Genomic DNA, 27,241 nt, shown 5'->3' on the forward strand with positions numbered 1-27,241 from the left:
ACTATTATTTAGTACTAGTTTGTTGCAGATACTTCTGTATCAAGTAACATTTTGAATGCACGGCTTTTACTTATAAAATAGTGTTTGTAGGCCTACACTGCGTTATTTCTACTTGTACTTACGTAACTGATCCGACTACTTCTTCCACCGCTGATAATATATCATATTTAAAGTGGAAATAATTTATATTCTTTCTTGCTGAACAGAAGGGAAAAAAAACAGCAAGACCATTTTCACAAGAGAAAACATTTATTCCTCAAAACCCATGAGGCATCATATCATTCAAAACAATAACATTAAGAAGGCAAAAATTACATAGCTTAGGGTTTTTTTTTAAGGCACAGGATAGATAACAAGAAAAGTATTTAAAATCTCCAACAGTTATGACTGCGTGACAAAACATGTACAAGCCCGACGACATTACAGCTGCGTCATCATAACGACAGCAACCTCCGGCAGCCCTGCTCATAAAGTACAATAACTGTTGTCTCTGCTCCTATTATTCAGTTTGTTCGACTCACGTGTGGTTTGAACATCAATCAAACCCTTATTCAAGTATCCTTCATAGTATACAGCACTTGTTCATAGCCCTAAAATGCCCCCAGGTCTTCAGTAACGTCCAAATATTGCACAAAATCATCTTAAAAATTACAGAGTTATCATTTCAATCTTTGCATTCCATGTTTGTAATCAAGCATAAAGAACAATAAGAGGTAAACGATCAAATAACACCGCATGACAAAAAACTGTATTCAAAGTCAAGACTGCTACTTAAGCCTACTTTAGTGATTGTATCTGTTCCTTTGGTAAGAGTTTTTTTCTCGAATGACAAAAACAGAATTTGGCACATTTGAACAAAAGGAACGGACGGCAAAAACGATTTTTGACAGATTTCAATATCATTCCCCCGAAACGAAATGTATGGCCACAAAAACCCCTGCAAATTCTCTAAATATCATCGACTCGGTATTTACATAAAACACTGGAAACGGAGACAAGGCGATTTGTGTGTTTCAACACATTGCACTATGTTACAATATCTTCCATTAACGAAACAATGAGAGGAAATGTTTGAAAAAGATCTTGCATGCTGAAATCAGTCCTGTAAAATATATGGAGAATGTACATGAATATAACAAAATGATGTGCCCTTTTATCAACAAGAAAACTATATTACAGCAGAGACGTGGGTTCACTATGTGAAGAGGGAGTCTTGAATACTTCTTATGCTTTGAGACGACACGCCGTCTTCACTCAGGTCATACCTGCAGGAGAAAAGGATACAAATGTGTTTTTAAGCACTAAAATGAGGAGAAGAAGAAGACACTCAATGCTGCTCAAGGAAAAGATCAAATACAACTTTACCATTGCGTACATCCTTTAGATATATCGTCCCCACTTAAATCTACCAGCACCTGTGATGTTGAACGAAAAAGAAAAAGTTTAAGGAATATATGGCGTACTTGAGAGCAGCTCTACTGCTGGAGAATACACATAAAAAAAGTTACCTTTCCCAGAAGCCCTTTGTGTTTGGACAGGATGCTCCCTCCGTTCTTCACGGCTACATCCAGAGTCCTCCTGTGGAGCTCCACCATAGAGACACTGAACTCAAACCTGTAAAACACAAAACACACAGATTTTAATAAACCAATCTAGCATGGAGTGATTCATGCTTCATTCATTAGCACCCCTGATGTGCTCCCTGTGTTCATTTGGATGAAGCTCTAAATGTTTAACAATGAAAGCACACCGCCAGTCATTGCATGAATACAATAATGTTCTAATTACAAACACTCAGCTTATGATTAAACCAATAAACTTCCAAGAACAGGGCACGTGTGACAGCTGCGACACACATCTGATATTCACAAATATTTGACTTATTTTAATCATGACATAGTAGCAATATCTAAACCCACGTTTGATCATAAACTGGGTTAAGGGTCCTCTTCATTGTGCTGGTCTTCCTCCTCCCTGTCCGGCTCTTGTCAGGCAGCAAATAGAGGCGGATGAAGGGATCCGAGCCGTCTTTGGTGAAGGCTATCAAGTTACTGAGGACACACAGGACAAAATTGTTTCACTCACATGCTGCCAGTCACATGTTACTTAGGTTAATGGTGCCTGTTTATTTTTAATGTTAATAGCTCCGCAGGAAGCGAGAGGACCCGCATACTGGAGAATCACTACCCCTCAAATTAATATAAGTGCTGCTGGAGACTTGGGCCAAAAAAGCAAATGAGTTGGAAAAAAGTCCTTGAAAATGAGACAACCTTCAAACTAGTCTTCCATATATCTTCCAAAAAGACAAATCTAAATGTGGGGGGGGGGGGGGGGGCGATGGCAGTTGTGGAGCTCACCGGCAGGCGTGCGCCACCACGATGAGTTTGTTCCTCTGGGAGCTGTGGCGGACAGTCAGTTGGACCTCACCCAGGGGGTACTGGCTGGGGGCCGAGCCACTATAAACACACCACAGAGTAAGTCAGTGTCGCTTCCACAGACTGCAGTTAAATTATACAACAGGGACAGATGGATTGCTTGACAGGTAGACAGATAAAATATTCATAAAGATACACAAGTCGAGATGACATTCTATCAGAGGCAGCAGCAGAATTTAAATCGCATAAATATATTTACGACCGATGAGATCCCTGAAATGAGTCGAAAAATAAATCCAGAAACGGATGAGCTAAATATCAAAGACAGGAACGGTGCTTGGGAAAACAATTCTAGAAATGATGCATCATAAATGTCCTTTACTTCTGCAGCTGACGGAGCCTTTGCTGAAGCTCCAAGGTGGCGAAGGGCAGGGAGATATCCGAGGCCAGGCTGGGCGTGGACTCCTTGTGAGGCAGGTGCTTCTGGGAGCTGGACATGCAGGTGCTCAGGTTGGAGACACTGCGGAGAGGGCTGGCTGAGTACGGCTCGCCGTCCCTGTGTTGGAGGGTGAGGGTGGAGGCGCTCATCGGCGGTGGAGGCGTGGGCGGAGGCAGCGGGGAATCCGAGGCCGATCGCCTCTGGGCGGGTGGCGCGGTCGGCTGCGGCACACTGGACTTCCGGACCTGGACGGAGGAGGGCTGGTCTGAGGACACCTGCTTCTCCAGGGACAGGATCTACAGAGAGACAGGAGGACATTACTCAGCAAAGTACTGGAGTCATATTCTGAGTGAGATTTAGAATTGTATTTGTTATGTCCTGTCAAAGTACTGCAGCTCAAGTAAAATGACTCCAGAAAAATAACAAGGGGCTTCGGTTGGGTTGGTGGTTTTAAATGCAACTTAAAGAAACTTTATGGTCAGAGTGAGGAATCCTTTCTCCTAAAGTGGCCTCAAAACTGCGGATACAGCTCAAAAATGTCAGGTATTATTAAGGGTGTTTGTACAGCCAAATCTGTCTTCATGGAGCCATCTATCTCTCCATCTTCTCGATCCAGAGCGCTCAATAAACCCATAAAGCAATTTCCCTCTTCGGATATCCGTTATGAATCTTGATATGTTGGTCGTGATCCAACGCAGGAAAGCCATTTTAACGTCGGCCAATATTTTTGATAGAGCTGCATTCATTTTCTTATTTGATCAGTTGTGATGACTCAATACAAGAGAAGGCACTTTGTGTCAGCGTCATGAAGGGGCAAAGCAATTCACTTTGCTCCAGTATCCGGTGTTTTGAGGCAGTGACTCAAATGATTAAAGTCTGAAACAGCGAGTCAATATCAGCATGATGGTTTCATTAGTATCATGTAATGGCAAGACGCCTTTATGAGATGAGTAAACGTTTGAGTTCAGGGGTTCATAGTAACAAATTCTTGAAGTTTCAATTCAAACTGTTTTCTACTTTTATTATTTAATGCTGTGTCACAAACTAAACTCACCATCACTGTATTTGAGACATTTCCGTGACGGATATCTGAAATTCAACCTGACTATTTAAAAGGCCAGTGACCACTAGGGAGAAGCAAGAACATTGCCATTTTTGTTTTTCAATTTAATTATTTATTAGTCATTTTGGGTGAAGCGACCTTTAGGTTTCGCGAAGCACCACAACGCAACATTAAAACAATAAAAAGTCAACTAACTGCAGCTGATCAAATCTACCAGAGACGGTCGACATTTCAGCCGGGAAATCAATGCTTCTGAGCAATAAAATGAGAAGTTTGCTGCTTTCTACCTGCGTCTGAATTCCAGGGTTCATTGTTTCAGGTATTAAGACGATTTTTGAGCGGTACATCTGCCACCGTCGTCATTGTAAACTACATATGAGCCTTGTGATGAAACCTTGAAAGCTACTGTAGTTGTGGCAACAGTTGCTCAGGGAGTCGGGCCAAATTAGAATTGAGCTGAGATCATAAGCTGTAAAAGTCTGTTCACTAAATCAGCAACAATTGCTTTTGCTGGAACATTAGTTCAAATGTACTGAGCCGCTGAACTGCCTTCTCACTACCCGTTCTGTTTGAACAGCAGATCTCGAACATCTGTTCCGGTTTCCTCGGCCTGAAATAAATACCTCTTACATCACCAATTCATACAGGACAGGGGGGGGGGAGTGATGCGCTCCATCTTTACCCTCAGGGCCATCTTGAGCTTGATGGTCGAGCTGGGCCCGGAGTTCTTGAGAGGAAAGCACTGAGTCAGCGTCATTTCCTCCTCCGCCAACAGGCCGCTCAAAGGCACCGACAAACTACCCAGGGTGCATTTGTGCTTGTCGTCTTTTACCTGTGCATTGAGAAAGATCTGCTTTAACGCGAGACAGCCGCTTCGGCCACTTTGTGCACGATCTCGTCAAAAATGCATCAGTGGGAATTTTAAACGAGTTGTGCAGCTTCACCTCCAGCTCGAGCTCCTGCCTCCTGGGATTGTGAACGAAGAAGGAAAAACAATCCTCCCACAGAGGCTCCTTGGTCTTGTACCGGATCTTTAAGGGAAGACAGGTAGCCTTTTGTTAGTCATTAATTAAAAGACTCCTGAGAGCAGCTAATTAACAACACACTTCATCTGGAGGCATCTTTCAATGGTACCTTCAGCCATTAGAACCTGTTTTATTGGTTCACTTAAATGTAGTCATACTAAGACTGTCAGCATGACACTATTAACTGAACAGCATGTGTTTTATAGCATGTTTTGTTCATTTTCATTTTATTATTGCCCACCTTACATAACGTAATGCTTTTCAATATTCCATTATCTTTATTTCTATAGCTCTACTTAATAATGTTGTTCAAAGCCTCTAATCAGCTGTTGATTTTCAGAATCTACCATCAATCACGTTTCCTCACGAGCTCTGTTTCAAAGACTGCATAATTAGGACGGCGATAGATAGGATTGTCATACTTTCAGTGCTGAACTGGATTTTAAATGGAACAATGACTTTGAGGTTAAAGTGTCTTTTTAGCTTTAAGGGTCGTCTATATTGAGTGAACGATGTCAGAATCATGGCCTTTTTCCCCAAATCTCATAAACACTCTAAACTTAGTACACTGAAGTCAAGGCGACCAAGGAGTTTTTATAGCCGTTGCGCTTGATTGACATCACTCATATAGTGTGTGTGTGTATATGTGTGTATATATATATATATATATATAGTTGTGAAGAAGGAGGAGCTATTCTAAGTGACCCTCTTCTGAATGAAATGTATTTTTCTCAGTTGGAGCTCCACTTAATCATTAGTGGAAAAGACCAACAATCACATAATATCTGGTTCTTTAATGAAAAAGTTGAACATACAAGTCTCTGAACATAAAAAATGACGCGTTAACTATGACTCCCAGGGTGCATTTCAGCAGAAAACATCACAAAATGTAAGACTCTAACATCGACTAACGGTGGGTTGAGACTTAAGATCACTGTGTTAATAGAAGTAATCTGCAGCACCTTTGTGATTCTGGTGCAATCAGCCACTTAGCTCCGTTTCATCCCATTCACAACAAAGAAATGTGTTTTATTTGATGCAGCTCTGATTTGCGTCTCTCCTTGGCTTCTACTCCGCAGCAACGGCAGCCAACACTCATGGGTATTGTAGTATTGTGAGCTGTCCGCCACCCGGACACGGCATTGTCAGAAACAAAAGCTGAAATAATGAAAACTGACGGCAACAACATAAACCTGTCCGATCGTACCTTTATACAAGTTAACTTGTCAGATCACTTTCTGTCACTTTAATAATAAACTGTCTCACCAATCTTATAACTCTTATAACACAACAAACCTTCTCAAACCCACATGCTGGCGTCAACAATACCTCGGTCTACTTACAGTAAGTGTTCCTCCTGAATAATTTCCCTTTTGAACTCTGAATAGAAACATACATATGTTACATACACTAAATATCAATGCAGCTCTTCAGCTGACACTTAATGGTGAGTTGGAGGTTTTAACTTTTTTTTTTCTTTTTCTGAACAATACTTTTCAGTTCGTCTCTCTTTTGAGTCCAAAGTAAGAGCGAAACACTTTGTGATAGAAAGCTCCAGGGAGAGATGGAGGACGAATGAGTTTAGGGTTCGCTGTTAGATTTCAATGCGTCTTTGTGTGTAAGAATGTGAGGCGTATTCTGGTGAATAGAACTGCTGTGTTCAGTTGCTATTGCCAACTTAAAATTTAAATACTGTGAACGAAATCACCTCCAGATGTTGTTTTTTCTTCTCATAATGAAAATCTGACAATACAACAATACTCATGAATAAGTATATGACTCACCTTGCTCTCAAGTGATTTGTGTCCAACAGTCAGCTGGACATACGGACAGGGCTCGCTGCTACTCTTCTTTGCGGACTGTTAGAGAACGACAGAGAGGGGAGTCAGCTGGTTCTCCTCGCTGTGACGCAAAATGCATAAATGTCAGTAAAGGACGACATAATTACACCCAAACTCAAACACTGGCTTCTTGAGACTCTGCATCAAGCACACAAGTAGGAGAAAGAGTCTGCCGTTCAAAAAGGGAAGCAACATTACAACACATTTTGACAAGCGGGGCTGCAGGCAGGGAGGCTACCGAGGAGACGAGCTTTGTCTCCTCTGCTTTCTAATTTTAGCATGCTGGGCTTCGACAGCTAAGTATTATTCGGTACTCTTTACAGAATAATAATACCCTACATATCTGCAAGCCCGGGCGGGGGGGGGGGGAGTCTAAACCTAATCGTTAACCCGTCCTTTCTCTTGAGGATGGTGCTTAAATTTGACATCTATTCCTCACCAGCATTAGAATTAAGCTCCACATCGTACATTCAGGCCGATTAAGACGATCACACACTTTGATATGCTACAACTTGGACTCAGAAGGCACTCAGCGCAAAAAGCTTAAATATGCACAGGGTTTAACATTATCAATATTACATAGATTGTCCTTAGTTTACCTAAAATATCATTATGTGTCTCTCTCTATTGTAAGAGAAGAAGAAGAAGAAGAAGAAGAAGAAGAAGAGGAATCCCTGCTCTGTTGCGCTTCTTGAGGTTCTCCCCACTTTTCTTTTTCCTGTTAAAGTTTTTCTTCGTTGAGCTTTTCCTTCTCCAGATCAACGGTCTCAGGATAGATGGTGTTGTACGTCGTTCATACTGTAAGGCCCTCTGAGACAAATCTAAAGTAAGATTTAAGATATCTCGTCTTCGTCGAAGCAGAGAAGGCTCACTAGTCACGTGCAAATGTTTTCTGAATCTCTGTTCTGATGTCGACGAGAAAGATTTACAAGAAGCATTTTAGACATCAAAGCAACTTCCCAGAGCAGACACAATGAAGAAAAATGAAAGAAAGTGTCAGATTTTATGAAACAGAGTCAACAGTTGCTGAATAAAGGCAACAAAGAGATGAAGAGGCTCAGTCTGTCACCTCACTAACAGCCAGGTAAGCGGCAGCACTGCAGACAGGATAACAAAGAGTCGAAACGGAAATATTTGTACTCCAATTGCCCTATAATGCCAGATGAAAGTGATGCACGGTGCTCCCGTGAGGGGTTGTGTTGCACTAAGGGAGTGCCACTGCAAACCTCCTTGAAATATTAAAGGCATGAAACGACAACGCAGCAGTCGAGTTCCCTCCGTTTCCAAGAAATGCAGACACGCTGTCCTGACAAGCATCACTTCCTACTCATCTGCGCTATCATAAGGTTCAACACGAGGAGGACATCAGCGACTCTTCCATTAGCCAACACAGGCTGGGTTGCTCTGCAGGTTCGCTGTTGAAAGCCTTCGACATAAATCACAGAAAAAGGAGCGCATGTTGGATAGGCAGCAGACGGACATTTATAGAAATGCTGCAAAAGTGGCCACAGTTTCACTTATCCATAAAGATTGGACACACAGAGAGAACAGAACAGATCGAGTGCAGTATTAGACTTTTTCATGCAAGATCACCAGACAGGAGAGGTGGAAACTCATATGTTGTTATAAATAAAAATAAAAAGGCACAAAACAGACAATGCAATCACCCATCACCATGCACATTTTTCAACTAAGACAATTCACTCTGCTTGTTTGATAATCATCACAATCACACAACACACAGATGGAAACCACAGATGAGACACAGGGTGTGATTTGTGCATGCAAACTATCTTTCCCACATTACCTTCAGGGCCTTAAAGACTGAGACTTGCTTCAACCCGTCATAGGTGAAATCTGACAGGTTGCTCTTTAAGCCACAAGGGAGATTTGGGGGAGAAAATCACACCCACAGTTAGTAGGACTGGAGTTGGGTATGGTTAAGAGGCATGAAGAGAAAACCCGGAAAAACATGTTGAAATACGAGGCAGACATGAATGATGTGGGGATAAATGAAAAGCAGCATGAGGGCTGATGTTGTCGGCGTTGCAAGGAGCTAACAATGTAAACACAGGTCAGAATAATGAGGGCGGTTCCTTCAGGGGAGATTTGGAGGAGCTACTTTGTGCAGCTTTTTTAACAAGCTACAGGCGTTCTGTATCTGTGCAGCAACACATTAATTGGCTCACTAATGCAGACAGAGATCACTATGAGCTCTGTCATGAGCTCTTTGTACTGCAGATATTCCATATCTTAGCCTTGAACTAAGCATCTAATTTAGAAGAATATGGATCTCACTAACAAAGTGGCATAACTACGTCCTCTGTTTAGAAGTGTCTGCTTTATGTTAACGGTTATTGGGCACTCATTTTAATCAGACATTACAATAAAAACCGTGCAGCTAACGCATGCTTTAAGATGCAGGTTTTGAAAGACTACCGTTACTCTTCAACCCACGTCATTGCACACTGCTAATGCTAACACTATCAGGATGCAAAAAGTACCGGGGGGACTCACAAAAATCGTTCTATACTCTGAAGGATTGCTCTCACAAAAGACTAGACCCGATGCTCTCCTCGTGCTTAAGTTTCCGCAGCCTAGGCTGCCTGTGAAGACGCTCTTGGGTGAAGAGGAAAGAGAGTAAAGAGGAAAAAGGTGAAGTTATGAGGACTGAGATGGGCTAAATAACGTGTTATTCTGTAATTGATGGTTATTTACAAGTTACAGGTACCACAATTGGAGCAATGAAAGATTTCACATTATATCAGATACACTGAATAGATGTACGCGGGTCCTGAAAAGTAGAGGTTTTTGAGGTTCAAAGGTTCTCATCTGACAACAGCTTGAAACATATTGGCATATAACAGAATCCCTGAGCTGTGTGACATATTCATAAATGTGGTTAAAAACATATTGACCCGTTTGGAGCTGAAGACTATCCATAATAAGCATTCGTCATTGCTTTAATGGCTGGGTTTGCAGTAGCTAAGATAATGAGGAAAAAAAAAATAAACAACCAGCCGTGGTTGGTAGGTTCACCCGCGGGTCAGAGTGAGGTGGAACCAGAGAACAGTATTCACTACGCATTGCTGCACACTGACCAATAATCCTTATTCAAACAAGTGTGCAACGCTGGTATGTCTTACCAAACTGGTTCTGAGAATTAATGTGGTCGAGTGTCTGTGTGTGTGTGTGTGTGTGTGTGTGTGTGTGTGTGTGTGTGTGTGTGTGTGTGTGTGTGTGTGTGTGTTTTCAGATGGAGGAAAAAGAAGCCTGCATAAGAAGAATGCGATACTTTACCACAATCTATAGGGTCAGAACAAAAGCACTGACAGCATCGAAATAGAGCGAGCAGTGCGGTATCTTACAGGCAGGTTCTTTGCCGAGTCCAGATAGACCACGAGCAGCGCCGACGATAGCCCGTCATTGGCCAGGCTCCTGTCTGCACGCACACTACGCAGCACCTGATTAGACGGGGAAGACAGAAGAAGGCCGTCACCGCCGAGAGAGAAAATGTCTGCTCCGTCAACGCAGGAAAGTTTCTTTTATTTTCCGTGTTGTACCTGGTCCAACTTCTCAGGAGTGGAGAGCAGAGACAGCCACTCCAGTTTTAAGTGGAGTTTTCCAGTGGGAGTTTCCTCCAGGTCAAACCACTGCAACAGTGTTACAAAACATGTGAAATCAATGACGTGAGTCCTTGAAGGGACTAAACTACTGTGTTTTGTTGGGCCAGGGTGCTGTATCCAAAGTATCTTAGTACAAAATATTTCAGAAACTTCTTTTGTGATATTTGAAGAAATGATCTTTACATCCCGACAACGATCCTTAAATCAAATGCACTAATAATAAAAAACTTAATCTAGCGTAATCTTGGTGATTCTCCAATGACGGCGACCCCGGCTAAAGGCCTAAAGGACGTCAAACCATTGAGTTACGGCATATAACATATCAACTCCAAACAATTCTGATTAAACGGGTGCAAGAATTTTACCATAGAAATGTATTTACCTCATCAACCTTCTGTTCTTTGTGCAGCTCAGTCATATCGATCATCAGGCTGTGAATAATGTCAAATAATAATTACTTAGAATGGGACGAGAAACTGTTAGCAGAGGAATAACAGCCATTAATCACAACAGAGGGGGTCCGGTTATCGATCGGCTGCATTGTGTTGTCAGCACTTGGTGTAGTGTTACAGCCTTGTGCTACAATCAATTGACTTTGCCCTTGGGCTCGGAAGTGTGGGGTAACACCTCTGCTTTACTTTAACTGATGTCTACTAGCACAGACGCTTTCGTCACGCCTTCCCTTTGTGTTCTTAACGCTGTGTTTAGAACACAATATATAAAGCCACAGCAGAACCTCAGCTTGTCTATACCCGTCTATCAACGACAAGGAAGTTTGTTCTTAAATATCAGTCACATTGCAGAGGTGCAGAAAGACTTTATGTCTGTGTGATAAGAGCAGAGCAGGAAATGAGAGAAACTCACCTTCCCAGGAAGTCATCTTTGTCAGGATCTTCGTCAAACAGCTCAATCTCGAGGTGTTGACCCGAGTGCTCGTACACCAGAGCCTGATGAAGACAAGGAGACATCGGTGATGTCCAGTCAATCGACAGAAATTGTTTTCATTGTAAATAATATAAACGCTCCCCACTCCCAAGAGGCGTCCCGAACTCGTCACCTCATAAACTTCGTTCCATTTGGGATGGAGGGTCTCCTTCACCGCCTTGCTCTGGAACAGCTGGTTGCCGATCTGCAGGACGCCGTACGGGTCAGACTTGCCCTTGATCAGCCCTCCCAGAAACGTATCCTTCCCTTCCAGATCCTGAGCCTCCAAGAAGTGAATCCTCAGGACTCCCTGTGGAGACGTGCGGAGCGCAGCGTTAAAGGGGGAGTGACTCTGAAATAGCAGCTTTCCGACACTTCGAGGTCACAATGGGAGTTGATTGGATATCGGGTATCAGGAGGCAATGCAAGAGAAAGCTGTGGCTTATTACTAAGGATGAGACAAAATATGTCCAATGATGTTATGATTTACATTTTACTCGGTTTCCTATATATATATATATCATACATCATAATAATTAACATTAACAGTTTAACAATCTCCTCAACAACGATGCTTTCAGTCTGATACCAGGCAGGTGAAATACACTGTATAGTTACAAGATACAAGTAATTAAATACAAATAAAACCCTGATGAAGACTGACTTTTATTACATTAATAATCACTAAAACATCACACAGCCCCCATGAGATTTGGACGATGAAGAACCTTCAGCTACTAACCATGAATTCCTTCATTACATCACTCGCTGTACTGATCTTATAATCTATAAATAAAGAGGCATATTGACCCACTTGTTTGACTGCATGTCCAAACTGCATTAGTACCTTTGGCATGGGGAAGCGTAGCTTGGCCAGTTCCACATCCCGGACCAGTGGGATGGTGATGCGATTGGGTAAAACCAGATAGTTGTAGATAATGTCTTGAATCAGATTGTCAGAGAAGCCGCTGTGAGGACAAGAGGGAAGGAAGATAAACAGAATGAAGCAATGAATTATTTAATAGACGGTAAGGGTGCCCTTGGGTTATAAATATTCTCCTTTAATCTTGGTTTAGTACAGTGCACTTCTGATTTAGATGTGAGAAGATAGTAGGAAAATTGGAGTCAGTTCAAGCATGTTGGCGCTGCCGGCCAACAGCCGTCTGAATGTCTATCTGATCCACGACTGATTCGACACTCTGTGACAACAACAGAGACGGTGAGGGCAGAGAACGCTTCCCTTTATTCGTTTAGCGGCTGAGGCGCTGCTGGAAAATTGCAATCAAGGCAATTGAAAAAAAAATAAAAATGGGATTACATTGAAAATTCATCATCCGGTGTTATTGCTCAGGCTGTCCCTCCAAGAGAAACAGCTGTGATTGCGGCACAGCTGTCCATATCTCACAACGTGGACGAGCTCATCAATCGTTTGTAAACTGGAAGCGATCCTGTAATTGTCTCTGGAGGGATCGACAATGGAGAAATGCTTTAGTGCCGCCATGTGAGATACAACGACATGGTCAGTTGACAAGTTGAATAATAAATCGGGCATTTACTAATACGTACATATCTCATGTGCTTTCTAGTTGTCCACCAGTGTAGCAAGACGCTGCCAGACCTTCACACTGCACCTTTAAAGTTGTACAACTTATACATCTGTTACACGGAGGCTAAGAGCCTACATATCTTGACTTCACCGTTTCTCTATACTGCTCTCTGCCTTTGTAAGGCAGCGTAGAAATGTGTTCCTATGATCATTAAGCTCACATCCAACCTACAACAACCACTCAGTTCCTCTCTGCTGCCAGCTTCAAAAGCAAATATGATTCTAACAGGTTATACCAGCGAACACAGGCCAGTAAAGCACAGATATCTCAGGGTGCTGGAGGGAACACAGGGCGAGAAGAGATGTGATAGATCTCAGGCCTCCCAGGGCCTTGTACCTAATCCATTACATCTGGAAATCAATTCTAAAAGCAGCATGTAGCCAGTGTTAGGACGTCAGGATCTGTGAAATCTGGTCATGTTTCCTAATCCGAGTCGATGAGATGAGCTGGAGAGGGATTTCATGGCGATGCCAGAGAGAGAAAGGAGTTACAGTAGACTAGTCGTGATGAGGACGTGGATAACTGTTTCCAATGCTGAGTTATTGAATGGGACAGAGAACCAAAATGCATTCCTGTCATGAAGACAACTTGCACCAATGGCTCACTAACTGCTTATTTTATTTTTGTATACGTGCTAGCTGTGGATTTTGATTGTATGGACCCAGTGGTAGAGGTGGAATGCTGACCCCCATCTGTTTGGAGCACGTGTCCAGATCTCCCACATCGCACCTTTAAAAAAGGACAGAAACCTCCTTCGCTACTCTACAACAGCGTCGAAAGAGCCCAGATCTGCTCTGACAAAAACTGAAATAAGATAAACTCAATGAAGCCGGCTGCGTTTGTGTCTGGAGTCAGGAGAAACATTTATTTGATCAATCCTCAGCTTATTTTCCAACGGAACGGCCGGATGCAGCTCTTCTCCGTGAGCCGATTAGAGACGCTGTGATCCTCTGATCAGAGACGGAGCTCTTCTCCGGCTGAGAGCCGAGGGTGTGAAGGGATTCCTGCCGTATCAGCGCTTATTGCTGCATTTTCATTGCTCCCCTGGCATAAACACTGGAACACCCCACGCACCTGTTTTTGTGTGTGTGTGTGTGTGTGTGTGTGTGTGTGTGTGTGCGTGTGTGTGTGTGTGTGTGTGTGTGTGTGAAAGTGGGGACCGTTTGTTATTAAGTTTAGGACAAGAGTGCACATTGCCGACACTCATTCTTTATAATATACAGTATGTGCAGTACGGTACTGTGGACCGACTTTCATGATTATTTGAATAACTTTAGTGATCCACTTTATGCAAAACTAATGACTTTCCCATCATCCTCAGCTGTACCTTGTATTTAGTGATAGTTGCTAAATGTTAGCTTGGCATCAATATGGTGAACATGCTAAACGTTACAGCTTTTGAACGTCACCTTGTTGACATCGCCATTGCAGCATGTTGCCATGTTAGCATTAGCTTTTTGGTAGCACGGATGTTTTGATTCCAGATTCTAAAACAGACTCAACAGCGATGACACATCACGTCACGAAAACAAGTAGGAGATTTGTTGCATAATGACAACAACAGGGTTTAGGAGAGACCCACTGGGAGAGGCTTCAGACAGCCGATGCTGTCTGTCCATCCGTCTGTCTGTCTGTCTGTCCATCCGTCTGTCTGTCTGTCCGTCTCTCTGTGTCTGTCTGCCTGTCTGTCTGTCTGTCTGTCTGTCTGTCTGTCTGTCCGTCTCTCTGTGTCTGTCTGTCTGTCTGCCTGTCTGTCCGTCTCTCTGTGTCTGTCTGTCTGTCTGCCCGTCTCTCTGTGTCTGTCTGCCTGTCTGTCCATCTCTCTGTGTCTGTCTGTCTGTCTGTCCGTCTCTCTGTGTCTGTCTCTGTGTCTGTTTGTCTGTCTGTCTGTCCGTCTCTCTGTGTCTGTTTGTCTGTCTGTCCATCTCTCTGTGTCCGTCTGTCTGTCTGTCTGTCTGTCTGTCTGTCCATCTCTCTGTGTCCGTCTGTCTGTCTGTCTGTCTGTCCATCTCTCTGTGTCCGTCTGTCTGTCTGTCTGTCTGTCTGTCTGTCTGCTGCATTCAAAGAACTCTGTGGCTGCAGCTACGATTTCATCATCTGGGCCTCTCCTACAGCAGCTAACCCCTCGTTTTCTGCACGTGCCCCCTTCCTCCACAACCCACACACACACACACACACACACACACACACACACACACACACACACACACACACACACACACGTTGCAATGCACAAGACTGCACAAAACAAAGGAGCTGACGGAGACCGCCTACTGAGCTCTGCCTGTCTGTCCACATCAGCAGAGTATTTGACAAGTAACTATATTCCAAGAAAACCACATGCAGCATTCATGCATGTGTCATTGTATTCAGGGTGTAAATAAAGCATGAACCACTCAAGACAGGAGTGAGTAATTTGGGCCTTTAGCATCTCTTAATCGACTTTCACTTACTCTCTGCTCAGCCTACACAACTACCCGAAGGGAAAAAGACACTTAATATAAGCAAGACAACCTAAGCAAGGAGGAGGAAACAGGCTACAAGCAGCACATTTCCTCCTTTGGCCCAGTTAGATCATTAACCTATGATGTTAATCTGGTCACTCAAAGTAATGAGTGCATGTGAACGTACTGCATGCATAGAGAATTACATCATACTTGAGTGTTTGCTTGCAAAAAGACACGTTTAACTATATCAGCTCAGTCTGTTCAAGTTTTTAAGCACAACAGCAACAAGGACAAGAACAAAGACATTAGCACATTTGGACCCAGGTCCAGTTTCCTGCTTGTTCTAAAGCTCTTCATCATCTCAACATTCATTAATTTTTCTCCCACAAACCCCAACAAGGACATTTCTTGATGAGCACGAGGAGCTGACTTACTTGAGCCCAGGAATGTCAAGTATGTTGGTGAGGCCTGTCCAGTTTATGTCCAGGAGCTGCAAGAAGAGAGACGGGAATGGAGAACATATTAGTTGTGTACAGTGTGAATGATTTTAAATCCACTTAACTTAACACTTAACTTTACTGTATCCTGCCCCCCCCCCCCCGGGCTACATATGCCACTGGGAATATAATTTTCTGGCCAACAAACTAAAGTTCTGTGGATAAGTTGCTATTGGGGTCCATTTGGAGAACCTCCTATGTATATTGTTGTCATATTAATTATTTAAGAAAATTGGGTTTCTCTCGCTGCACACCAGTTTGACAAAGCAATGTAAAAATAAACCACGACCTTCCTCCGGCGTCCTATATTCAAGCTTATTGCTTTTACCTTTTGAGTATTTCCATCTATGTTCGCTTCACCTTCTAAGTGTATAAATGGATGCTGTGTGCAAAATTTGCTCCAGTTTATGAGTCACAACAAGAGGCCAAAGTACAGATCCTTGAATGGAAATGAATACAAAACACCTGCTCACTGAAATATTTATAAAAGCAGCAGCAAGCCTCTGGGGTCTCATTAGTTTTCAGGCTATATAATGAGATGATAGACATGTACTTTAACAAAGTTGAAAGTACCAGTTTTTAAGTATTCTAGAGTCAAAAACCAACCGATTTACATTCACTATCTCGGTAACACCAGCAGCAGGTATGTTAAATCGGATAGAGACGGTGGAGGAAAGCAAATCAAAGCGAGTGTGGATGGCATCAGCTGAGAACTGAAAAGCAGGCAGATCCTGCGTCTCAGCGAGCTTTGATCTGCTTCTCCCCTCAAGCCGAAGCAGCTTTCTTAATGAGTCTTTCCCACCCTACTTTTCTGCCCAAGTTGCTTATACAGTACTGCAGCAGATGCCGCTGATGCCGCAGGGGAGAGGGGAGCACTGCAGGGCTGTGATCCGGTGTGTTGGAGAGAGCTGTGGGAAGGTGGTGTGGAGCGACACACCCCTGCCTGCAAAAACCCACTAATATGAAGCAGTTAAAAGACTCTTTCTCTCTCAAGAACATTACTGTTACAAATCCATGCTGACAACCATTTAAAACATGTTGATATCAACAAGAGTATCCTCAAATTTGGGAAGCTGTAACCTGCAAATGTTGGATATTTTTTATTGTTTATTTTTCAATTGACTAAATGATTCAATGACAGTGTTTTCCTCCTAAATGTTTAACTATCCCCAAAGATTATTGATTATTACACAACACACTAGTCGTAAAGAATCACAAGACATCGTCCACTGTTTCACGAGTCCTTATTCAAAGTGTTCAGCTGAGCCATGGACTCTCTCTTGAGGTCTCACAGCAGAATGTGTTGCATCCTTTTATTTACACTGCACTGACTCACGTTATTGCGATTGCACAGCCAAGACGGAGACCTCTTATGGTCTGGAAATGTTTCCATTTCATTTGGCACTTGGGATCAGGCCTTCTATGGCACGCTGAGAGCAGGAAGATGAGATATTTGGATTCCAGGGTACAGAAAGTTGAGATTCTTTTGCCCACAGGGAATTTCTTCTAAAACTTATTTTCTCTCTCCTCACGTATACCAAAGTAATGCCCCTCATCTAGAAGAGGATTGAGGTATATATGTGTGTGTGTGTGTGTGTGTGTGTGTGTGTGTGTGTGTGTGTGTGTGTGCGTGTGGGACTGCGACAGGATTTACTGGGAGCTGCTTCCTTCTTTCCCTTCAGCCTCCTATAGTGATATCTCCACCTTGAGCTTCAGCTGAGTGCCTGGGGTAGAGAAATGTGACAAAGTAGGGCCGGCTTGGTCTATTTAAAGCTCTGCTGTCCTTCCACTGGGTCCTCCCATTTGGTATAAATCGGTCAAACATTTTGAAGCTGTGCAGCAGGGAGGACTGATGGGAATGTGCACTGGAAAAAAAATATTAGATATGCAAACAACTGTCAATGTGAATGCAAATCATGGAAAGTGATGTCAAGTGTTTGAGCTGCGAGGCTGGAGAGAATATCGAGAAGGAAAACTAACTGGGCGTTCGGAGTGTAACCTGAAAGAAACACATTGAACTGTGATTCAGTTATGACTCACAGTAAGTCCAATCCCATTTCTTCATTTGAACCCCTCCTATTTTACAGAGGTGGTCGACAGCTTTTTATAAACAGACGCCATGAGTTCGTCGCTGGAATCTCACCATGCCATCCTCTGCTGTGGTGATTAATGATGGGCAAGGCATTCTGGGATGTTTCTCATAACATTCGCTTTTGAGCGCGTCTCTGAACACGGAAAAGGCGGAGCGGTACGGCTAAGTGTCAGGGCGGTGGGAGTGCACTGGGATCCAGCCTTAAATCCAATTTACATGCATTATTTCTGCCTGAAAGAGTCAAACAGATAACGACGCAGAAAACCAGGAAGGGATTCGTTTTATGACATGCAATTTTGTAAAATTTAGTGTAGAGAATAAAACACACAGAGAGCCAAAGTGGAGCATAAAAGATATTCAGGACATTTGGTGATATTCGCAGTAATGGGGTCGGAACTTGGCACGAGAGACAACCGAGATAAAGCAAGTGCAACATTAAATGGGTGACACGTTGCCCTGCTGCACCATCTCAGGTGCTGGAATTAGGAGATACCCGTCACCAATCCCAGTTTAACAGCATCTACTCTCCTCACACTGCATCCATTCAGACTGTGGCGTCATTTGAACCTCCACTGTTTAAATTGATTTAACCAGAGTCATGTTATCAGCGCTCTGTACTTACGGGCTTCTTGAGAAAGAACATAGACAGAGCTCCGACAAGAGGCATATCCCCCAGCAACGGCTCCATCACCACCCTCAACACGCCGTGGATCTATGGAAACACAAGAGGGACATATTGACGAACAAACACAAAGGGAGAGCTGACGGGAGCCTCACACCCCGGCTGGCCCTTGACATTCCTCGGCGGTTGGAGCCGTTAGGTGGAGGAGCACATGACGGGCTGGAAACTTGACCACAGCCGGACTTCACACCCCGCCCCGTGTCGTCGTCCACCTTCTCCATAACGCGTTATGATAATTACAAGGATTATGGTATTGGGAGTGCTTTACACGTGTCATGTGGACGCCGCATAGCCGACCGCATAGCTGCTCTAGAACAAAGGACGTTGGCATTCTAGCACCAATATATTTGTTTTGGGGCTATATTTGTATTTTCAGGATGGATCGTAATAAAATCTTAGTGAAATTGGAACTACGCCGGTGAACCCAATACTAGCGAAACACCATTTTAACCAACACCAATAACACTCTTGAAACTAATACTAATTAGGCTCTGTTAGTGTGCAGCTCTTTGAAGATAATGCCGTTGCATTTGTTTTAAGACTTCCCAATATTTCTGTGACCGAGGACGGTTCAATTTGAGACGTGTCCTGAAACTAAAAACTGATCTTTCACTTTGTCATCGGCGAGATTAAAAGAGCTCCCTCGAAAATGATATAGAGAGTCAGCCAGTAAACCAAAATGATGTTTTGTATCCTTGAATTTCTAGGAGGTATTAACAAGAATTCAAACCTAGTTGTAAATCAAGTATTTGCACAAAACAAAAAGGTAAAATAAATCCTGTCCCCCTTCTCTGAGGCAGCGCCACATTTCACATCCCAATGTTATTACACTGTCATCAGATTTCTGTAGATTTGTAGCTTTAAGAACTAATATATTTCAAGTATTGACATATCTGTCTTAAAGACCCAATAATCTACAAAAGAAAGATGGCTGCGATGTTTGTATGCGCAGCAGCTGCGATGAGGAAAGGACCTCCATCACAGCAGTCGGACCACACGACAGGTTGATATTAAACAAATAGTAAAAGTCCAATATCTGTCAGCGTTTAACCCCTCTCTTCACAAAGCCGTCGGTAATCTAAGCGCCGTCACGGGGTGACATGCACCTGCTCGCTGTAACGTAAACCCGCTCAAGGAGTGATGGGGACGCATTAGTGGCTGATAATGAGCTGGGGAGGTATGTAGGGCTCCCGGAGTTACGTAACGGGAGCAGTGAGTAAGAAATGTCTCCCGGGGACCGACCTAACAGCTATCCGTCTCCGAGGAGGCACACTGATTGTTTTCTCTGCCTGGGCCAAGGACATGCGAGAACAACAACACACACGCACCCAACACACACGCATGCAGTCAGGACAGCGCAGGGAGCAGAGGAGTCCGCTCAGAACGAAAGACGCAAATTATTTAGAGGTGTATGGAAATATTCATAGCACAGTGAGAGTGTCGCAATATTATGTTGCGTGGTTCTGTATTGATTCTTCAAAATCAATGCCTCGGTGTTGAATTATTAGTTTAACGAGATATATACATTCTGTATATATGTAACACTGGGGCACAGTCTAGTAAGACGACTATAACATATTACAGCAACTTATTTATGGCCTTTATTACTCTCTTTTCATTTTGCTGTGTTTTTAGCCACTCTGCTGTATTTGAGAGGCAGTTCCTAACCCTAACCCAAGATGAACTAAGATAGAAAGGAAGAAATAAATATAATAATAATACATGTTGTGATTTGCCTCTAGCATTCTTTTTTTCTTTGGAAGTACTGGAAAGTGGATTAAATCATCAGTTCTTTGGATGAACTGGTCACAACATTTAGACAGATGATGGCTGTGACATAGGGTTGCAAGTAGGCATTGCTTTATTTTGAAAGGGTCTCAAGTTAAACAAAAACATTGTTGTTGTTGTGAACTTCATCATTACATGATAGGCCCATCAGCGGTGGAACACAATACACTTGAGTAGTTTGTGCTTTCATGCAGCGTATGATGAAATCATACACTTATGCAGAATTAATAAGAGATATTGTTCTAGTGAAACGAGAACAGCTTCAGTCTAAATACCTTCGGCGTGTTTTATGCGCTTCACAAAGGTTCTGCTGTTCTCCTGAATAAGCCTCTCAAACTAGAGCTGACAGGAGAGACGTTCTACTGGAGACCCCGTGTCACTTCATATCCAACGCTTCACATTTTACATTTTCTGACAAACCAACGTTGAGGTCAAGACTCGTGCCAGCGGAAAGCACCTCTGTGAGGATGTGAAACAAATCAGACAAAAAGGTACCTTCCTTACCTGAATGCTCTTGATGCCGGCTTTGCAGTAGTAGCGTTTGATGTCTATGTCAATCTCGGTGTTGCCAACAAAGCTGAGGAACCGAAACACAAAATGTGTCAAAAAAAATCCTCACTTCCAGCAACATTAAAAAAGACTTTCATGGTTGGATAAGACATGACGTCGGTTAAATCATTGTGACTCCATGTTTTATTCATTATCTTTATGGAGTTGTTTTAAATATATATATATATATATATATATATATATATGAACACAAACATGCATCAAAGGGTTTTTCTCTTGATGTGACATGACTGCAGTCATATATTATTTATGGTCTGCATTTTTTCAGCAAGAGCCAAAACAACTGAATAGAGAGGTAATTACAATGTAATTACCTCTCTATTCAGTAGTATTTCATTCTATGTGTCGGGAGTCACGTTCACGTTTCCCTCGACGCTGTATTTAATCCAGCATTACTGTTTTTAAAAGTGCTAAATGAATAATTCAGAGCATATCTACTGTCTGGGAAAACCACAGTCATAAAGAAGCCACTCTGAAGACCGGGAGCGGCCAAATAGAGAAGAAATATTTATATTAGCAATATGCTGATTTTGCTGTCTCTCTGTATATACATTTGTTGTGCGCATGGATTAATAAATCATGGCCTCAGTTTGCTTATGTTTTCTCTCTATGGCTCCGTAAGCTGCAGAGGTGATGCATAATGATTTAAATATGGATCTGGTGTGGCTCACCTGATCTGCAGGTCCATGATGATCTGTCGCTTATCCACATTCTCTGTATAAACCTTGACCCCGTTGATCCTCAGGGGCTTCACCGCAAGAGAGAGGGAACCGTTACGACCCCTGCAACCACTCCGGTCCATCAACACTACACCAACACCTCCACATCTCCCAAAAAACCTCCCGCGTGGTCGACCCCTCCCCTGACCCCCCCCCATGGAAACTATTTACCCAACAAGCACATGTTGTCAGTGACGCGCACGTGTCCCAACGGCCCCTGCTACCACCAGTCTGTGTTGTCACTGCTGACAACAACAGCGGGTGACCGGTCTCAGAAGCACGCGGCGACACTGAGAGGCGCTCACTTTGTCTCCCATGTCGATCTTGCTGAAGCAGAAGGTGCTGAGGTGGGCGTTGGACTGCTTCACCGCCGGCTCGATCGTCTCGCGGAACATCTTCTCCACAAACTGGCAGATGTACGGCCACATCTGTTTCACTGTCTGAAGGGGGAGGCAGACAGAGAAGGCTGGACTTTAATCACAGTAGAGTCTTGTTGGGACAAACAAGTAATCATTCTAAAGGGCATGAACATGCATGAGCTGTAAGACCTCGTGGGATATTAATGTCACAGCCTCTCCTTAAAAGCTATTCTTGTTCCTTCGTGCAGGAACATCTCTTGACACTGTGAATGATAAACCTACTTTGAAATATTCAAAATATAGCTCTATTTGAGCAGAATCTGTCCGACTCAAAACACATCAACACCAGCATCTAGATCATTTAAATGTGAACGTGAGGGATTCACACGGGTTAATGCGTTCACACAGCGCAGTGTGCTGCAGCCTTACACATGCACAGAGGAGAGAGCAGAGCGTACGACAGACGATCCCATCCACTTCAGCTCACACGAGGTAAAGAGGAGGAGAGATTCAAGAGACACCCGTTCAGTTTACCTTGTTCAGCCACTCCACTCGCTCTATGTCTGGGAAGTGGACCTACAGCGGAGAAAAGAGAGCAGACGACATCTGGTATATACGTTGGTTTCAGTAAGGTCGATGAATGATGCGACATTTTTATAGTTCCACGTACAATCTTGAGCAATCAGTTTAAAAAGCTACCTACCGCTTTAGAGAAAGAAGAATGCACTTAGCTTTAACCAAAAGCTTCGATATGTTGTTAAATGTTTGCAGAGGACCGAAGTCTGCATTGCTCGCATCTCTTCCATTTAAATACTACTGTATGTAGTGCAAAGTAAATCTCCTTTTGCTATCCAAATTGTCTATTTGTACAAATAAAAAGAAGAAGTTTTCAAAGCTCCTACTCAGGAACATCATATTTCTCATTTCAAAGAGGCCTATTGTGAGGAACCTGGCCTCCAGAGCGACACGAGAGTGAGTCTGCACCTTCAGAGACGAGAGGGGTGAGGTCTGCAGGGTGAGGTTCTGTTGGGTTTGCATGCATGAGACCATTTGTTGCAGGGACACCTTGATGAAGAGGTGTTGCCTCATCAAAAAAGAGAGGAGATGAAGGAAAAGATGGAAAAAGACGTTTCAACTCTACCTTAAGAAAGCGTTGCTTTGTGTTCTGACTTCACTGCGAACCTCACACCTATAAACTTTTTCTTCACATTTCGAATGCCCGCAAAGTGCATTCATGCCTTGTGCTATTGGGTTCACAGGTAAATCAGACAACAGAATGAATGTTACCTCAATACTGTGCTTTTATAATTTGAAGATATTTCAGAAATCAATCCAAAACCGACCCCTCTCACACCTCCAGACCTCCTCCACGCTCCACGCTGTGAGACTGAGCTGCAGTTTGACTAATCTTATTTGACGAGCAAAGTAAATTGGCCATTGATTTAACATGAGGTAAAGGAAACGTCTGGGATAAAGTCAATATCGTGCACAATGCACACAGCAGCTTAACGAACAGCAGATAAACAGCCCTAACTCTGTATCACACTGAATAGAAGGCGTATATATATATATATTCCCTAATCTCAACAGTAAACCGAAGCATAGCTGCTGAGATACGACATCGGCTTCGACAGCTACAAGGGACAGCACTTTTCCAGCAAAAAGTGCTGATCCAGCACTTATGTCAAGCAGTGGCAAGAGCAGGGAGACGAGGAGCAGAAAGTTCTATGACAGATTCAGGCCTGCAGTTCTGTTATGAGGTGGAAGTAACGCAATCCTCCGAAAGAGCCGCCGGCATGCTTGATTATAACACCTGACACAGTGACCTTATTCAGAAAAATGTAGGTGAAGTAATGGACGACACACTCAACGGGACGCGCTTTAAGTGCCGGCTGATAAAAACCGAGCTGAGCAGCAGAAAGTGGGAGCAGTGCAGCTCAACTGTTCCGCCCGTCGCTGAGTTGGTGGAAAGCTTCAGATTGATTGAGCCGTACGTCTTGAAAAGTGTAACTCACGGCGTTCTTGAATCTAAGAGGGCTGTTAAACTGCTTAAAATGAGTCTGGAGAGCAGTCAAACTCAAAATACCAATGCATCATATCTATAGCTATAGTCCGTATCTACTTTGTCATTTTCTAAAGTTATTATAGAGTATATACATGTTTTAAAGAGGTCAAACGTTGTGTGGTCCTTTGGGTGGATCATTTAGTCAGCATCTTTGTGTGTGTGTGTATATATATATATATATATATATATATATATATATATATATATATATAAGACTGAGTAATATATCAATATTATATTGATATTGTGATAAGAAACTAGATATTGTAATATTGCGAATAGTGATGTGTTTTCCTGGTTTACATACACGACACACCAGCAGTTAGTGAGACAGTGAGCTGAATATATTCCCCCTGTGAAATCAAACTAAAATCCATTCCTTATTACTTTCAGTGTAAGTAGCCGCCACAGCAGCCAGCCAATGAGTCACCCCGGTGAATGCATCTGAGGGCATTAACTGGAACGAGGAGTGGCTCTTTAGCCGGAGAAGTTTGGGGAATGCGGGCACTTTACTAACAAGCGTTTGTGGAAAGCAGCGCCACGTCTATTAAGGCTCACTGCTGCTATAGTGGAGGGAGAAACTGGCACTAGCAAAGATTTAGGAGCTCCAACTATAAAATGATGACAGCGCAGTGTAAAGGCAGTGATATGATCTCAGCGTGTCAGTCCAGGGGAAGCTAATCAACTCCTGGACTGTTTTCCTGTGATGCACAGCCTCCTCAGGTACGGCCACAGTTACTTGTAGTGCTTGACTTGCACTTTCTTTTATAAACCACTGACTTACGGCCATTCATTAATGCCTCCTTACCTCTCTACCCCATCGAGTTCCCCCCCCCCCCCTAATAGCCTGGATGCCTCCTCAGCCATGTGTCAGCAGAATAAGCTTTTTACTGTTCTCACAACATGAGGCCGCACTGAGCATCGCAAACAAGTCTGAGCTGGGACCCTGGGACGAGTCTGATATGGAAAGTGGTGGATTTTATAGTTTGATAAGTTAAGAAGAAGGGACTTGAAGCTCACTGTAATTTGCGGTTCATCCGAGCATCATTTTGTGCTTGGGTAGCAGTCGATTAAATGCAATCTAACCTGTTTCTATTAGTGGTTTACAAACTGGACACCTGAGACCAGCTGGGACCCCGGACAAGGTTTATCTGCAGAAGATAAAAAAGTGCCTTAATGAATATGAAGTGGCTTCTACAGTCCTCTGGACTTTCAGTGCGGTTAACTTGTGGATATGTAGCAGGAGTCGATGAATATGTATAAATGACTGATGCGTAAACATTGTATATCCTTCATTAGGGAAACTGAGTGCATCAACTTATTAAAAAGAGGCCGAGCCATTTACTTTGAGATGATCCCCACTGATGCAATAATCCAGCTCCCTCCAGACAGCAGCTAACGACACGGATTACATGATGTCTCACAAACCTCTGTTAAAGGAACGAGAGGCATATGGCTATGTGAGTTTAGCATACATTAGACATTTATTAGATGTTTATTTTGTGGGGGAAACAATGCCTCCAGTCTTTAAAGATGCATCTATAAAATACCATCTGCGTTGTTGAATTTTGTGGTTTTATCTCATTTGATCGTACACACTGGGGCTGCTAAAGATCTTTGGGGAGGTTTTCAGGAGATTCCCGACATAACTCTAATAATCTGTTCACCCTGAGAAAGGAACAAACAATCAAGAACCCCAGTGACATCTAACACCTTTGAAAAGATAACGTGTTGCTGTAATAGAGCGAGTTACTCCAAGTGAGCAGCGTGAATCCCAAAATAACAGGCACCCTGTGGGCATGTTTCCCTTGCAGCGTGGTGTCTGGTTCACCATTGTACCCTGCTGTATTTAGACTGGGACTCAGTCTAATGTCACTGCTGTTGGAGGGGGGGGGGGGTGAGACAGCTGCTTCACCACAGCTTTACAGCTCAACTCTGCTCCTCCTGCTCTTGTCAGCTGATTGTTTCTTCCTGGAAACTCAAAAATATTCTTCAACAAAAAAATACCATACATGCTTTACAGAGAAAACAAGCTCAAGTGGGATATACGACATGGTTTTCATCGACTTTGTATTCCGCATTAGTGTGTCTCTTACCCATGGTGGTAAATCAGAGGTGCTGAGACTCCGGTTGATACTTCTCTCCTCTTGCTCAAAGAAAGCGAGAGCTCGACTCAGTCGGCTGTGCTTCCCTCCGGTGATTCTCCTCCACCAGAAGAAGATAACAAGTCCGATCAACAGCCAGCTGAAGCTGAACTCAAAATAGCCCAGTGCGTATATGGGGAAAATGAGAACGAACGTCTTGGCCACGTGAACCCAGGTGTGGGTCAGCTCGCTGGTCGAAGACACCGGGGCGTCATCGGGTATGTCCCCCGCTGCGGGATGGGGAAAGTTCGCGGTGGGCTGCGGCGCGACGTGTCCGTTCTCCTTAGGTAAATGGGCTCCTCGTGTATCGGTCATGCTGTCTCCAGACGGGCGTCTCTGTGTCCCCTTAAAACTGTTCAAATGCGGATAAGGTCTCGGGTGACACGGTCCCCCATGCGCGAAGAAGCGGTTCCTTTTTTCCAGGGGAGCCTCGTTCTCTCACGTTGGCTCACCTGCACCACACCAGCAGCCCATTGCCTTCGGGAGGAATCGTTGGCGTTGACGGCTAAAAGCTCGGGAATGTATTTGACATGGTTAAAAAAAAAAAACGGGCCTCTGAGCCAGTCCCAGTCCAGTCCACAGCTCTACTTGCTCTGACTCTACACAGGTTAAATGCTCGTTCCCCCAAAACGCACAGGGATCATGCACTGTGCGTTGCCAGTGGTGCCCATAAGCCTAGCTAAAAAAGAAAAGAAACGCCGCCATCTGGTGGCCGTTAGCGGCAAACACAGCTTGTAATTTTCAATTGTTCAATAACGTTGAAGTACTAGTCAAATAGCCGTTCTGAACTAAAACAAACATAATGGAATTGGGTGTCTTTTAAAACAAGTCGCGCTACTTAGCTTACTAGCTAACTAGCTAGCTTGCTATCGAACGCCAGAGACATTAAGATATTAGGGACGTGTGTATAAAGTAGATCACAGAGAAATCGATCAACAGACGAGTTTTGCAACAGCAAGCACCGAAATGAAGCCAAAC

At 43.4% G+C, this 27,241-nt stretch overlaps 1 protein-coding gene across 2 annotated transcripts; it reads right to left on the reverse strand.

Annotated features, from left to right (window-relative positions):
- Positions 1-230: 230 nt before the first annotated feature.
- On the reverse strand, positions 231-26,891 carry esyt2b (extended synaptotagmin-like protein 2b). 2 transcript variants are annotated; one of them, XM_068709935.1, is made up of 23 exons: positions 26,216-26,891; positions 22,589-22,630; positions 22,001-22,135; positions 21,648-21,724; positions 20,911-20,983; positions 18,559-18,648; positions 15,782-15,837; positions 12,141-12,261; positions 11,427-11,603; positions 11,234-11,316; positions 10,752-10,800; positions 10,307-10,396; positions 10,112-10,207; positions 8,551-8,613; positions 6,687-6,761; positions 4,822-4,908; positions 4,560-4,709; positions 2,758-3,110; positions 2,358-2,456; positions 1,920-2,051; positions 1,509-1,614; positions 1,366-1,415; positions 231-1,265 (listed from the first exon to the last, which is right to left on the reverse strand). In XM_068709935.1, the coding sequence occupies exons 1-23, from the start codon at positions 26,576-26,578 to the stop codon at positions 1,196-1,198; spliced, it is 2,637 nt and encodes an 878-aa protein (XP_068566036.1). In that variant the 5' UTR covers positions 26,579-26,891; the 3' UTR covers positions 231-1,195. The 2 variants fall into 2 exon arrangements, with proteins under 2 accessions (XP_068566036.1, XP_068566037.1); XM_068709936.1 differs by lacking the exon at positions 8,551-8,613.
- Positions 26,892-27,241: the final 350 nt, after the last annotated feature.

Source organism: Cebidichthys violaceus, unplaced genomic scaffold (assembly GCF_023349555.1).
Source record: "Cebidichthys violaceus isolate CVI_PGR_0920_01 unplaced genomic scaffold, fCebVio1.0.p SCAF_15, whole genome shotgun sequence".
Lineage (NCBI taxonomy): Eukaryota > Metazoa > Chordata > Actinopteri > Perciformes > Stichaeidae > Cebidichthys > Cebidichthys violaceus.